This window comes from Pelodiscus sinensis, chromosome 7 (genome assembly GCF_052426305.1).
Source record: "Pelodiscus sinensis isolate ZL-2025 chromosome 7, ASM5242630v1, whole genome shotgun sequence".
Lineage (NCBI taxonomy): Eukaryota > Metazoa > Chordata > Testudines > Trionychidae > Pelodiscus > Pelodiscus sinensis.
This window is the reverse complement of record NC_143058.1, coordinates 349,772-362,959: the sequence shown is the minus strand read 5'-3', so window position 1 is coordinate 362,959 and position 13,188 is coordinate 349,772. Positions and strand designations below refer to the sequence as shown.

Here is a 13,188-nt window from a genome sequence, read left to right as displayed (position 1 = left end):
GGGGCCCAGAACTGGACACAATACTCCAGATGCGGCCTCACCAAAGCCAAATAAAGGGGAATAATGACATCTCTGGATCTGCTGGCAATGCTCCTCTTAATGCAACCTAATATACCATTAGCCTTCTTGGCTACAAGGGCACACTGTTGACTCATATCCAGCTTCTCATCCACTGTAACCCCCAGGTCCTTTTCTGCAGAACTACTACTAAACCGGTTGGTCCCCAACTTGTAACTATGCTCGGGATTCTTCCGGTCCCAAGTGCAGGACTCTACACTTGTCCTTGTTGAACCTCATCAGATTTCTTGTGGCCCAATCCTCCAATTTGTCTAAGTCATTCTGGACCCTATCTCTGCCCTTAAGCGTATCTACCTCTCCCCCCAGCTTAGTGTCATCCGCAAACTTGCTGAGGGTGCAATCCATCCCCTCATCCAGATCATTAATAAAGATATTGAACAAAACCGGTCCTAGAACCGAACCTTGGGGCACTCCACTAGAAACCGACCGCCATCCTGACATCGAGCCATTGATCACTACCCGCTGGGCCCGGCCTTCTAGCCATCTTTCTATCCATCTTACCATCCCTTTATCCAATCCACATTCCCTTAACTTGCTGGCAAGAATATTGTGGGAGACCGTATCAAAAGCCTTGCTAAAGTCAAGGTATATAACATCCACTGACTTCCCCATGTCCACCGAGCCAGTTACCTCATCATAGAAGCTAATCAGATTGGTCAGGCACGACTTGCCCTTTGTGAATCCATGCTGACTATTCCTAATCACTTTCCTCTCATCCAAGTGCCTCAAAATGGATTCCTTAAGGATCCCTTCCATGATTTTTCCAGGAACCGAGGTAGGACTGACCGGCCTGTAGTTCCCTGGATCATCCTTCTTCCCTTTTTTGAAGATGGGCACAACATTTACCTTTTTCCAATCATCCGGGATTTCTCCCGACCTCCACGACTTTTCAAAGATAATGGCCAAAGGCTCCTCAATGACATTTGCCAACTCCCTCAGTACCCTCGGATGCACTAAGTCCGTACCCATGGATTTATGTACGTTTAGATTTTCTAAATAGTTCCTAACCTGTTCTTTACCCACCACAGGCTGACCATCTTCATCCCATCTTGCGTCACTTAGCGCAGAAGTCCAGCAGCCGACCTTGTCCGTGAATACAGAGGCAAAGAAAGCATTGAGTACTTCAGCTTTCCCCACATCATCTGTCACTAAGTTACATCCTTCATCCATTAGGGGCTGCACACCCTCTCTGATCACCTTCTTCTTAACATGCCTGTAGAAACCTTTCTTGTTATCCTTCACATCCTTAGCCAGTCGCAATTCCATCTGCGCTTTCACCTTCCTGATAACCCCCCGGCATTCTCGAGCTATACCTTTATCTCCTCCCTGGTCATTTGTGCAAGTTTCCACTTTTTGTAAGCTTCCTTTCTGTGCTTAAGTTCACCAGGGATTTCCCCTGTAAGCCGATCCGGTCTCCTACCATGTTTGCCTCTCTTGCTACGCGTCGGGATGGTTTCTTTCTGTGCCTTCAATAAGGCTTCTTTAAAATACTGCCAGCTGTCCTGGACTCCTTTCCCCTTCATGTTAACATCCCAGGGGATTCTGCCCATCAGATCTCTGAGGGAGTCAAAATCTGCTCTTTTGAAGTCCAAGGTGTGTATTTTACTACTCTCTTTCCTTCCTTTGGTCAGGATCCTGAAATCTACCATCTCATGATCACTGCTTCCCGGGTTGTCACCCACCTCCACTTCCCCTATTAGTTCCTCCCTGTTTGTGAGCAGAAGGTCAAGCTGCGCACGGCCCCTGGTCGGATCCTTCAGCACTTGTGTCAAGAAGTTATCCCCAACATTCTCCAAAAACTTCCTGGATTGCCTGTGTACAGCCGTATTGGTTTCCCAACAGATGTCAGGGTGATTAAAGTCCCCCACGAGAACCAGGGCCTGCGATCTGGAAGCTTCGCTCAGTTGTCCGAAGAAAGCCTCATCTGCCTCATCCACCTGATTCGGTGCCTGTAGCAGACACCAACCACAGCATCACTGCTGTTTGCTCCTTTAAACTTAACCCATAGACTCTCAACAGGTTTTTCTCCGTCTTTATACTGGAGTTCAGAGCAATCGTAGTGCTCTCTTACGTATAGTGCAACTCCTCCTCCTCCTTTTCTCCCCTACTTGTTGTTCCCCTGTTGTGCCTGTTTTCTCCCCTGCCTATTAGTACCAGGCCAACAGGGTGCTGGTCTCATATGTAACATATGCAGACTTTGGGTCCAGTTTTACAACCCTTTGTCCATGGAGCCTTGGAAGGTTGGGCTTTTTGTGGGATTGGAATATATATTTGCAAGGTAGAGGTCAGTTACCAGGTAGCCTCTGGGGCCGGGCAGTAGAGGTCCTCTCCCGTCCCAGTTAGGGGCCAGAATGGTTCCATGGATCATGGCCAAGACAGAGCTGCTGTGTAAGCTGGTTTGTACCGACAGTCGATAATTAGAAATCTTTTTCTTCCTTATTTCAGAGTAACCATTATTATGTGAAGCCGCGGGTGACAGATCACCAGTTTGGAATCAGGCATTACGCTGGACAGGTAGGTGCTCGTACTGCACTTCCAAACATGCCCAAGAGGAAGGAGTCAGCACATAGAAATGGCTAAGCCCCTGACACTCACCTAGGAGCCCTGAGTTATACAGTCTGCTGGGATTGGCATCTCCACTAAGCTTCCTGCTTTGGAGCATCGCCCAGAAGAGGCACAAGGCTGAGTGGGTCCCGAGGTGTACGGTAATAGAGTTAATAAGGGGTGTAGAGAGGCAGCCACGTTCGTCTGCCTCAGCAAAAGCAGCAAGGAGCCTGGGGCCCTTCAAAGACTAACACATTGATAGGGTGTTGGAGCATAAGGTTTTGTGATCCACAACTCACTTCCTCAGATGACCTCTCAGGAAAGCTTGTGCTCTAATGCCTCAATACTGTTTTGGTCTTTCAAGTGCCACCAGACCCCTTGTTGTGTTTATAGTTAATGCCCTAAGTCATGATCCCTCTGCCCTGCCTTGCTGTATGTCCTTGAGCAAGTCATTTGATTTGTGGTTGCTGAGTTTTACCATCTGTAAAATGGGGAACACTCTCTGGAGCTGCCCGCTCACAGGGACGTAATAGTTAAGTCACTAACTCATGTTGGGGAGTGTGCTGAACATACAGAGAGCTCTATGTGTTAATACGAGCAGCAGCTTTATAACTTCCTCCTCATGTCACCGAATTTTCTTACTCATTATGGAGCGTGATTATGGGAAGATGTAGCAGAGCTATGTGGCAGTTTGATGCCTGTCCCTGGATCTGAGCTCTCTGCGTCCTTCTTGCTGTAATGGAGGGAGAAGAAAGGGTGTTGATGGCTCCATTCTGGGGGGAAATGATGGGAGTGGGCTTTTCCACTAGGTGGTTCAAGGGGCAGGGGAGGAAGACATGTTTGCCTGTGAGAAGAGCGTGTCTGTGCACAGGCAGATCAGCGGGAAAGTCATTGCAGGAGCCTCCTAGACAGCTTCTTCCCAATACTGACCTTACACCCCTGAACTCTCAGGGGAGACTGAATGAATGTGTTCAATGCAAACCAAATCTGATTGCTGTTCAGACACAGTCTTGGTTCACAGATGCCCTGTGCAGCTAGAGACTCCCTCTCCACTCGCACCACTGTGGTCAACAGCTAACCCTGGCCCTTGGGCCTGGCAAACCCTATTCTTCTCCTCGGGCTTCCTAGCTACCTCCAGCTTGACCTTCCCAGCAAGACACAAGCTGTTATCCTGCCTCGTAGTGCTCGGCTCATGAGAATGTCCCCTGGTGTCTCTTGAATATTAGCTGAGGAATGTCACGATAAGATAGAAGCACGAGATGGCAGAGTTGAAGCTGAATGAACAATCTTAACTCTGATATTCCCTCTCTTTTGCATGTTTTAAGTGTGCAGCATTTGCACTCTGCAAGCTTTCCCCTCCCCCAAGGACAGACAGGCATTGCTGTGTGGAGGGATTTGGCTGGGCCCCCCTAGGATGCTCTGCAGCCTTGCAAGCTCCCCAGAACTGGAGACTGCCCCATGTTTCTGTGCACACATGGGCAGAGAGTGAGGCCAGGACTTCATGAAGCCAATGCAAGGCCCAATAAACATGCACACTGCTGCACATGCCTTGGCCATACATGGCACCAGCTGAGCATCAGACATGGGGACCTGCATTTGGGATCAGAGTTCAAATATGTTCACAACCATGCTGCTCCCATCAGTACGTGTACAGCCTGATTTTCAGCAAACCAGATGCTTCTCTTGGTGCCTAAATAACTGCAATGCTTAGGGAGAGCGCAGTTCCCTATGGTGAATATGGGACACCTGGTAAAATTACTTGTATTCAAGTGAGTTAAATGGCAGCCAATCAGAACTGTGCAGTACAAAAGCTCAGATTAACATCATGTTGACAGGCCTCACTTAAAAACCCTGCATAGTTGATTCTTTTCTTTTATCACCTTGTAGGGATGTTAAATGTCGGTTAATTGAATAGTCAGTTAACCTCATGAATTCTTATTGGTTACTCCACTATTCTATAATCCCCAGTGGTGGGGCCGGCAGCCAGTGCACTCTGGCCTCACTCCCGACGAGCCCCCTGCCACTCCGCACTGCTGCTTCTGTATCAGAGGCAGCAGTGCGGGGGGTCAGGTGGGAGCTGGTCCACGAGGGGAGCCAGTTTTAAAATCAGCTCCCTTTGCAGACTGGCTGCCTTTTGCCCCGCTCCGCACTGCATCCTCTGTTTCGGAGGCAGCAGCTAGGGCTAGCAGCAGCCCTGTCGAGGGGAGGGGCTGAGTTCCCGGATCTGGCATGAGCAGGGACTGAGCCAGGCTGCCTGCCCACCTGGCTCCTAATACACTTTAAATGCAGAGCCGCAGTGGGGTTAGGTCCCGGACCTGGCATGAGCCAGGGCTGAGCTGGGCTGCTGGCCAGGCTGCTAGAACATTTAATGCTGTGTGTGTGTGGGGGGGGGGGGAGGAATGCATGTAGTCCCCCAGGGATACTCAACACGTGGCCTGTGGGCCACTTGCGGCGTGTGGTAAGGTTTGGGTTTACACAGGGCTTAATACGTGGCCTGCAGGTGGGAGCCAAAACAAAAGAGGAGTCAATATAATGGTCTTCTGCTGATTCGTGTTTTCGTAGTTAAATTCCTGGACTGTCATTGCTCCTTAAAATGCTGTCCTATGGGTGGAAATCAAGGAAATATTGCATTTTATTAATATCAGCAGAACTGACTTACATGGGGCCAGTGGGTTGTGTAGTTTTGCCTTAATTTTTGTATTTATGCCCGTCAGTGTGAAATAAGCTATTTGCATATCTGTTTGCATGTATATGCAGCCACAATTAAGTTGCGGCCCTTGGCACGTACTGTGAGTATCATTGTGGCCCCCGGGGCTCCCAGAGTTGAGTAGCTCTGGTGTAGTCTGTAGCATTAACCTATAAGCTTTTGCTTATCGGTTAATCGACTTCTCCATTACATCCCTATCTTGTAGTTTAGGCTTTAGGGCTCATACAGGGAGGGGTGACACACTCACACTCACACTCCCCTGCCTACGTCTCTCACATGGTGGAGGCTGACCAAGGAGCTGTCCCGACCCTTTCTGTTCTCCATGTTTGGCTGGGCCCCAGGATGGACCTGCTTCTCCTGGTATCTGGCGCCGTGTCTCCTTGAAGCAACGTGTGGGAGGGCACGTAGTTGTCATCACCCAAGATTTCTGCTGGGTTCCATACCAGGATGCGTATACCTTTCATACCTTTTGGCACTGTGCAGGAGGAAAGGGACGGGAGCTGCTCTCAGTAGCAGTGGGGAAAAGGCAGAAGGGATGACCTGGCCCTCCTCTTTGCAGAGCTCATCAGCTCATCTCCCCAAGTCACTTCTGGTCACCCTAGCTATGCTCTTTGGAACATTTGGCTCCAAACGTGGGCACCAAGACCTTCTGAAAATTCTGCCCATTCTTACAAATGTTCTGTGCCTGCTTGAAGTGCCGTCTTCTGTTCAACTTATTCATAAATGATCTGGAGAAAGGGGTAAGCAGTGAGGTGGTAAAGTTTGCAGATGATACCAAACTGTTTAGGATAGTCAAGACAGAAGCAGACTGTGAGGGACTCCAAGAAGATCTCACCAAACTGAGTGATTGGGCAACAAAATGGCAAATGAAATGTAATGTGGATAAGTGTAAAGCAATGCACATCGGGAAAAATAACCCCAACTATACGTACAGTATGATGGGGGCTAATTTGGCTACGACAAATCAGGAAAGAGATCTTGGAGTTATCGTGGACAGTTCTCTGAAAACTTCCACACAATGTGCCGCGGCGATCAAAAAGGCAAATAGGATGCTAGGAATTATTAAGAAGGGGATAGAAAATAAGACCCAGAATATCTTACTGCCCCTGTATAAAACTATGGTACGCCCACATCTTGAATACTGTGCACAGATGTGGTCTCCTCACCTCAAAAAAGATATTTTGGCCTTGGAAAGGGTTCAGAAAAGGGCAACTGAAATGATTAGGGGTTTGGAACGGGTCCCATATGAGGAGAGGTTAAAGCGACTGGGACTTCTCAGTTTAGAAAAGAGGAGACTGAGGGGGGATATGATAGAGGTCTATAAAATCATGAGTGGAGTGGAGAGGGCCTAAATAGAAGAACTAGAGGACACCAAATGAAATTAATGGGTAGCAGGTTTAAAACTAATAAAAGAAAGTTCTTCTTCACACAGCGTGTAGTCAACCTGTGGAACTCCTTGCCAGAGGAGGCTGTGAAGGCTAGGACTATAATAGAGTTTAAAGAGAAGCTAGATAATTTCATGGAGGTTAGGTACATTAAAGGCTATTAGCCAGGGGATAAAATGGTGTCCTTGGCCGCTGTCTGTCAGAGGCTGGAGAGGGATGGCAGGAGACAAATCGCTTGATCATTGTCTTTGGTCCACCCTCTCTGGGGCACCTGGTGCTGGCCACTGTCAGCAGACAGGATACTGGGCTAGATGGACCTTCGGTCTGGCCCAGTATGGCCGTTCTTATGTTAAGTTCTTATGTAGGTCATCACTTGGTGAAATCAAGCACCCTTTTCATCGGAACACTCAGGGCCATATTGCCAGTCTCTCTGTCATGGTGGAACTATGGAGTTTCTTTGTGCTCTAGTGCAAGGGTTCTCAACCTTTTTCTGTCGGAGACCACCCCCTATATGCTGTAAAAGTTCCCCAGCCGACCTGTGTCACAATAGTTGTTTTTCTGCATATAAAAGCAAGGGCCAGCATTAATGGGTACCAACGAGGGCAGCTGCCCATGGCCCCATGCAACAGGGGCCTCTGCAAAGCTACATTGGTCAGGCTCTGGCTTCTGCCCCGCGTGGCAGGGCTCAGGACCCCAGGCTTCAGCTCCATGCATTGGGCTTCTGCGTTCTGCCTAGGCCCTGGGCCCCAGTGAGTCTAACGTTGATCCTGCTTAGCAGATCCTCTGAAACCTGCTTGCAGCCCCTTGGGGTCCCCAGGCCACTAGCAGAGAAATACTGCCCTAACACCTTGCTATTTATTTCTTCCTCTGTCACTCTGGTGCTGTGCCTTACACTGACCTCCACTCCTGCCTTCTGGTCTAGTTCTTGGACCTGAGTTGGGTGCTGCATGAAGTGATGTGGCAGCAGAACTATTCCCCATATTCATAGGACATTCTTTTCTCTTACGACTTCAGCCTTCTTGGCTGGCACCAGAGGAATGTGGGCAACAGCGCCCTCCCCCAATGGTCCTGCAATGCTGGCAGACCCTTTTTGTGGCCCTAACAATGCAGCCGCATGACTCTGTAAATGAAAGGGCACTGTGATCTGATATGCGAGGGATCTGTCGGCTTGGCCTTAGTGTGCACGGGTGCTCTGTGCGTGCGCATTGGTTCCCATGGGGGCAGGGCTCAGCAACCTTTTCAAGCCAAAGAGCCAAACTGCATCAAAATGTAGAGCAAGTGGTCAACAAAGAGCCATGTAAAAATGCCCATTTGCATGACTTAAAACATACAAGATGATATTGTTGACAGTTGACAAGGGTTAATAGTAGCATAAATGAAACATTGGACTCTCAGTCTTTATTTAATGGGACTTCTGCTGGTGCATCTTTTCGCACAGTTCTTTGAAGTTACATCATAACTGGTCAAATCCAGCTTCATGCCCACATTCAGGCTGTCTTCTGCCAATCTTATGGCAGGGGCTGGGAATGTTGAGGGTGCAGGAGTCTGGGTTGGAGTGTATGAGGGGCTCAGGGCAGGAGATGGGGTCTATGATGGACTCAGGGCACAAGGTTGGGGTGTGTGGAGGTGCAGGAGTGTTATGGCAGAGGGCTGAGGATGTGGGGTGCAGGAGTTTGGGGATGTGGGGGCAGAAGGGGCTCAGGACAGAGGGTTCAGGTGCATGATGGACTTAGAGTTGGTCTGTGAGGGGATATAGGAGTGTTAATGATGCTACATTCAAATGGGGGCTGGGCTTGTTGGCCAGGCTTCATTCTTAAATAAAGTAAAATATTATGTCCAACATAAAAGGTTTCAACATTGTCTTTCTGTAAGGCAGGAGTGGGAAGGGGCAAGGAAGTGGGGAGGGGCAGGGAGGACTGATCCAGGGTTAGTGGGTTGTAGCATCAGCTCTGGCTCTTTGCTGCAGGGAGAACACAGGGGAGCTGTGCTGGGGCTCCAGAAGAGCCATATTTGGCTCTTGAGCCATAGGTTGCTGACCCCTGTCATACAGGAAGGATGCCACCTACCTTGCAAGGTGGCATGTGCCTCAGTGTTTGTGGAAACTTATGCATTGGCTGCTCTGGGTGAAGTAGGCAGAAGGGTTTTGCCTCCGTGTGTGTGTGGGGGGGGGGGAATGACTGGCAGCTGTGTGTGTTGTGAGGACAGGGGGTCAGCAGCCTTAATCTGTGTGTGTGATTGGAGAAAGGCAGGTTGTGACACAGCTGTATCAGCAGAGGTCAACTCCTGGTGGCATTGCTCAGTGTTTCTCAACCTTTTTTTATAAAATACCCCTTAAAAAAAAGTTATAAGTACCCCCAGTACCTACAGTTTTCAGACACACATTTTTTTCTACTATTGCAGCACATTTGTTTAAACAACTTAATGGTGGCTCAGCAGGTGATGAAATTTTTGGATGTAAAAAGTACAAAAATAATAAAGCGCTGTAAAACTTAAAACAAAAATTCAGTTTTCTCCAAATGTACCCCACAGACTTCTGTCGAGTACCCCTAAGGGTACTCATACCACTGGTTGAGAAACATTGGCATAGCTAATGTTGGCTGCGGTGGGAATATTCTGCACTGGCAGGTAGACTCCTTCTGCCTGCATATACAGGCAGTCCCCGGATTACATGGATCCGACTTACATCGGATCCCTACTTACAAACGGGGTGAGGCAACCCCGCACTAGCTGCTTCCCCCCAGCAGACCAAGGAGACGCGAAGCTAGCGCCGCGCCCCCCTCCAGCAGACCAGGGAGACGCGGAGCGGCTTTTCTCAGCAGACACCTCAGCTTGAGAATAAAGGACTGAGGGAAGTGAGGTGTGGGAGAATAAAACTGAGCTCTGGAGAAATGTTTGGCTAGAGTTTCCCCTACAGTATGTACCAGTTCCGACTTACATACAAATTCAACTTAAGAACAAACCTACAGTCCCTATCTTGTACATAACCCAGGGACTGCCTGTACTGCATCTACACTAAGGGTCTTTGTGTTCAGCGTGGCCCTGTATCTTTGGTATATGTGGAGCAGGGGGATGTCACTCTGGCTTGAATTGCTTGCCACTACTAGCTATTAGTCAGCATGTATTGTCTGTGTTGCAGGTTCTGTATAATGTGAGAGGGTTTCTGGAGAAGAACAGAGATACCTTTCGGGATGACATTTTAAACATGCTGAAGGATAGCAGGTAAGCAGCTCTTAATCCTGTACAAGGGGGAATGGAGGCTGGGATAAAGAGGACCCCATGGGACTGAATTTAGCAGCGTTCACATGATGGCGCAGTACTGGAGAAGGAGGGTTACTTTATATGTTGGTCCCTACCAAATTCACGGTACATTTTGGCCAATTTCATAGTCATATGTTTTAAAAAATTATAAATTTCATGATTTCACGTATTTAAATCTGAAATTTCAGTGTTGTAATTGGAGGGGTCCTGACCCAAACAGGAATTGTGGATGGGTCACAAAGTTATTGTAGGAAGTGTTGTGATACTGCTACTCTTACTTCTATGCTGGTTCCTAACTTTGCTTTTTTGATTGCCGCTGCACAGTGAGTGGATGTTTTCAGATATATACACGAAGATGCCAAGATTTTTTTCTTAAGTGATAACAGCTAATTTAGACACCATCATTTTATGTGTATAGCTGGGTTTGTTTTTCAGCATGCATTTATCAACATTGAATTTCATCTGCCGTTTTGTTGCCCAGTCATCCAGTACTGTCAGATTCCTCTTTGCAGTCTGCTTTGGGCTTAACTAGCCTCAGTAATATTTACAACTGTCCATTAATCGCAAGCTTCAGAGGGGTAGCCAAGTTAGTCTGTAACAGGAAAACATTTAAAAAACAACCAATAGTTTAGTAGCACTTCAAAGACTAACAGGTATCATGAGCTTTCGTGAGCCCAACCCACTTTGTCAGATGACCGGAGTGTTGGAAGTCCAGATCCGAAAATAAATAGGGGGAGGGAAGGAAGAAAAATTGAAGGGGAGGAAGAAAAAAAGACAGTGAACAGTGTGTAGATAAGCTTCAGAGGGATAGTGAGTGAGTCTGTAATCACAGTTAACTCACACGATTGACTCATTTATCATGATTAAAAAATTAACTGTGATTAATTACAGTTTCAATCACATTGCTAAATAGTGATAGAAATGTAGCCGTGTTAGTCTGGGGTAGCTGAAACAAAATACAAGACTATGTAGCACTTTAAAGACTAACAAGATGGTTTATTAGGTAATGAGCTTTCGTGAGCCAGACCCACTTCCTCAGATCAAATAGTGGAAGAAAATTGTCACAACCATATATCCGTCTGATATCTGTTTTGTGGGCATTAATCCTTTGGCGAAGTGTCTGAGACGTTTGTCCAATGTGCATAGCAGACGGACACTTCGGCACATGATAGCATAAATTATATTTCTGGATGCGCAGGAATATGTGTTCTTGATCTTATAACTCACTTGGTTAGGTCCAATAATGGTATCAGCAGAATGAATATGTGGACAAAGCTGGCAACGGGGTTTGTTGCAAGGTGTAACGGAGTGGCGCCCCCTCCTCCTCCGTTCGCCCCTCAGTGTTCCCCGCCGTCTCTGCAGCACTGAGACAGTTGCGATTTCAATCCCCCATAGTCGGGAGGGGAGATAGGTGGGTCCGGGCCCGCCCTCTCTCCCGGACCCCAGCTCAGGGCCGTAGGGTCAGGATCAGTTCGTCCTGCCCTGCTGGGGGAAGGGGGGGGGGTTCTGGCCCGCAACTCACCAGCACGCTGGCTCCTTGCCCTGCCCTGGGCTACTTCCTATCTCCTCCTGCTGGTCACCCTGCCCTAATCCCGGTTTCCTCGCTCCGTCTCTCCCAGCCTCCGGTTCACCTCTGGGCGTCCTAACTCTTTGCTGCTCGCCCCGCTGCGCTCCCTCCCACTGCTCTCCACCTTCCTCCTCCTCCGCCGGAGTCAGCCGGCTTTTTGAAATGCCCGCGACGGCGTACGGGCGTGATGGCATCCGACGTCACGTACGCAGGCCCCTCCTCCTTCCCCCTTTCCCAGCTCCCGGTCAACGGGGGATTCCTGGCGCCACCGCTCAGCTGGGCGGCAGCGGCTGAGCACGCGCCACATGTCGCCCCCGGATCTCGAGTTGCCCCAAAGAAGGTCAGGGCGACTGCTGGGTTAGTGCGGGGGTGGGTTCGCCTCCCCGGGGGGGGCCGACCCGCTCCGTCACACGCCTCCCCCTTTAAGGTGCGCCCCCCCTCTTTGTCCATTTTTTGTACTCCTTCAGCGCTTCTAGAAAAGAAGTCTGCGTTTCCATGGTCTTTCCCCACCCTGTGGCTGACCTCAAAATGGTATGGCTGCAGGGCCAGGTACCATCTCAAGATGCGCGGATTGGAGTCCTGCATGGCCAGAAGCCATCGGAGGGGTGCATGGTCCATCACCACCTTGAACAAGCTACCTAGGAGATAATATCGTAAAACATCAATAGCCCATTTAACTGCTAGGGCCTCCTTCTCTATTGTGGAGTATCCTTGCTCCCGCGGGAGCAGTTTATGGCTCACATACACAATTGGGTGTTCCTCCCCACCTTTCCCTTGAGAAAGTACGGCGCTGAGCCCCCGCTCGGAGGCGTCTGTCTATAAAACAAAAGGTTTAGTAAAATCGGGTTGCGCTAGTATTGGGGCCCGGGTCAACCGTTGTTTAAGTGTCTGAAAGGCGCTTTCACATTCGGGCCCCCACCGTACCTTATTTAGGGCGGCATTCCGTGTTAGATCTGTTAACGGGGCTGCTAGGCTTGTGAAGTCTGGCACGAATCGCCTGTAGTAACTGGCGAGCCCCAAAAATTGTTGGACTTGACGTTTTGTGGTCGGCGCGGGATAGTCCCGCAGGGCCTCGATTTTACTTATCTGTGGTTTGATTTGGCCCGCCCCTACCGTGTAGCCTAGGTATGAAACCTCCCGCTGGCCAAAGTGACATTTAGTGGGGTTGGCGGTCAACCCGGCGTCTCGTAATGAGGATAACACCGCCCTTATTCGTTGTAGATGCTCGGCCCAAGTTGGGCTGAATATGATTGTCATCCAGGTAGGCTGCCGCGTATGATGCGTGGGGTCGTAACACTCGATCCATCAGCCGCTGAAACGTTGTGGCTGCTCCATGAAGTCTGAAAGGCATCCGCTTAAATTGATACAATCCGAAAGGTGTAGAGAAGGCTGTCTTCTCGCGGGCATCATCCGTTAATGGGATCTGCCAGTAGCCTTTCGATAAATCGATCGTGGACAAGTACCGGGCAGCTTCCAACCTCTCTAACAGCTCGTCGATCCACGGCATCGGATAGGCATCGAACACCGACAGTGCGTTGACCTTCCGGAAATCGATGCAAAACCGGATCGTTCCGTCGGTCTTAGGGACCAGCACGATGGGGCTCCGCCAGGCGCTGTGCGACTCCTCTGTCACTCCCCAGCGTAGCATT

At 49.3% G+C, this 13,188-nt stretch overlaps 1 protein-coding gene across 6 annotated transcripts in view; it reads left to right on the top strand.

Moving 5' to 3' along the window:
- Positions 1-13,188, top strand: part of LOC102447238 (unconventional myosin-X-like) — a 316,165-nt gene that overhangs the window by 126,051 nt on the left and 176,926 nt on the right. For all 6 annotated transcript variants that reach the window (XM_075914469.2, XM_089779563.1, XM_089779562.1 and 3 more), the window contains 2 exons: positions 2,524-2,592; positions 9,851-9,933. In XM_075914469.2, the coding sequence (XP_075770584.2) occupies positions 2,524-2,592; positions 9,851-9,933 (152 nt within the window). The remainder of the gene's footprint in view (positions 1-2,523; positions 2,593-9,850; positions 9,934-13,188) is intronic.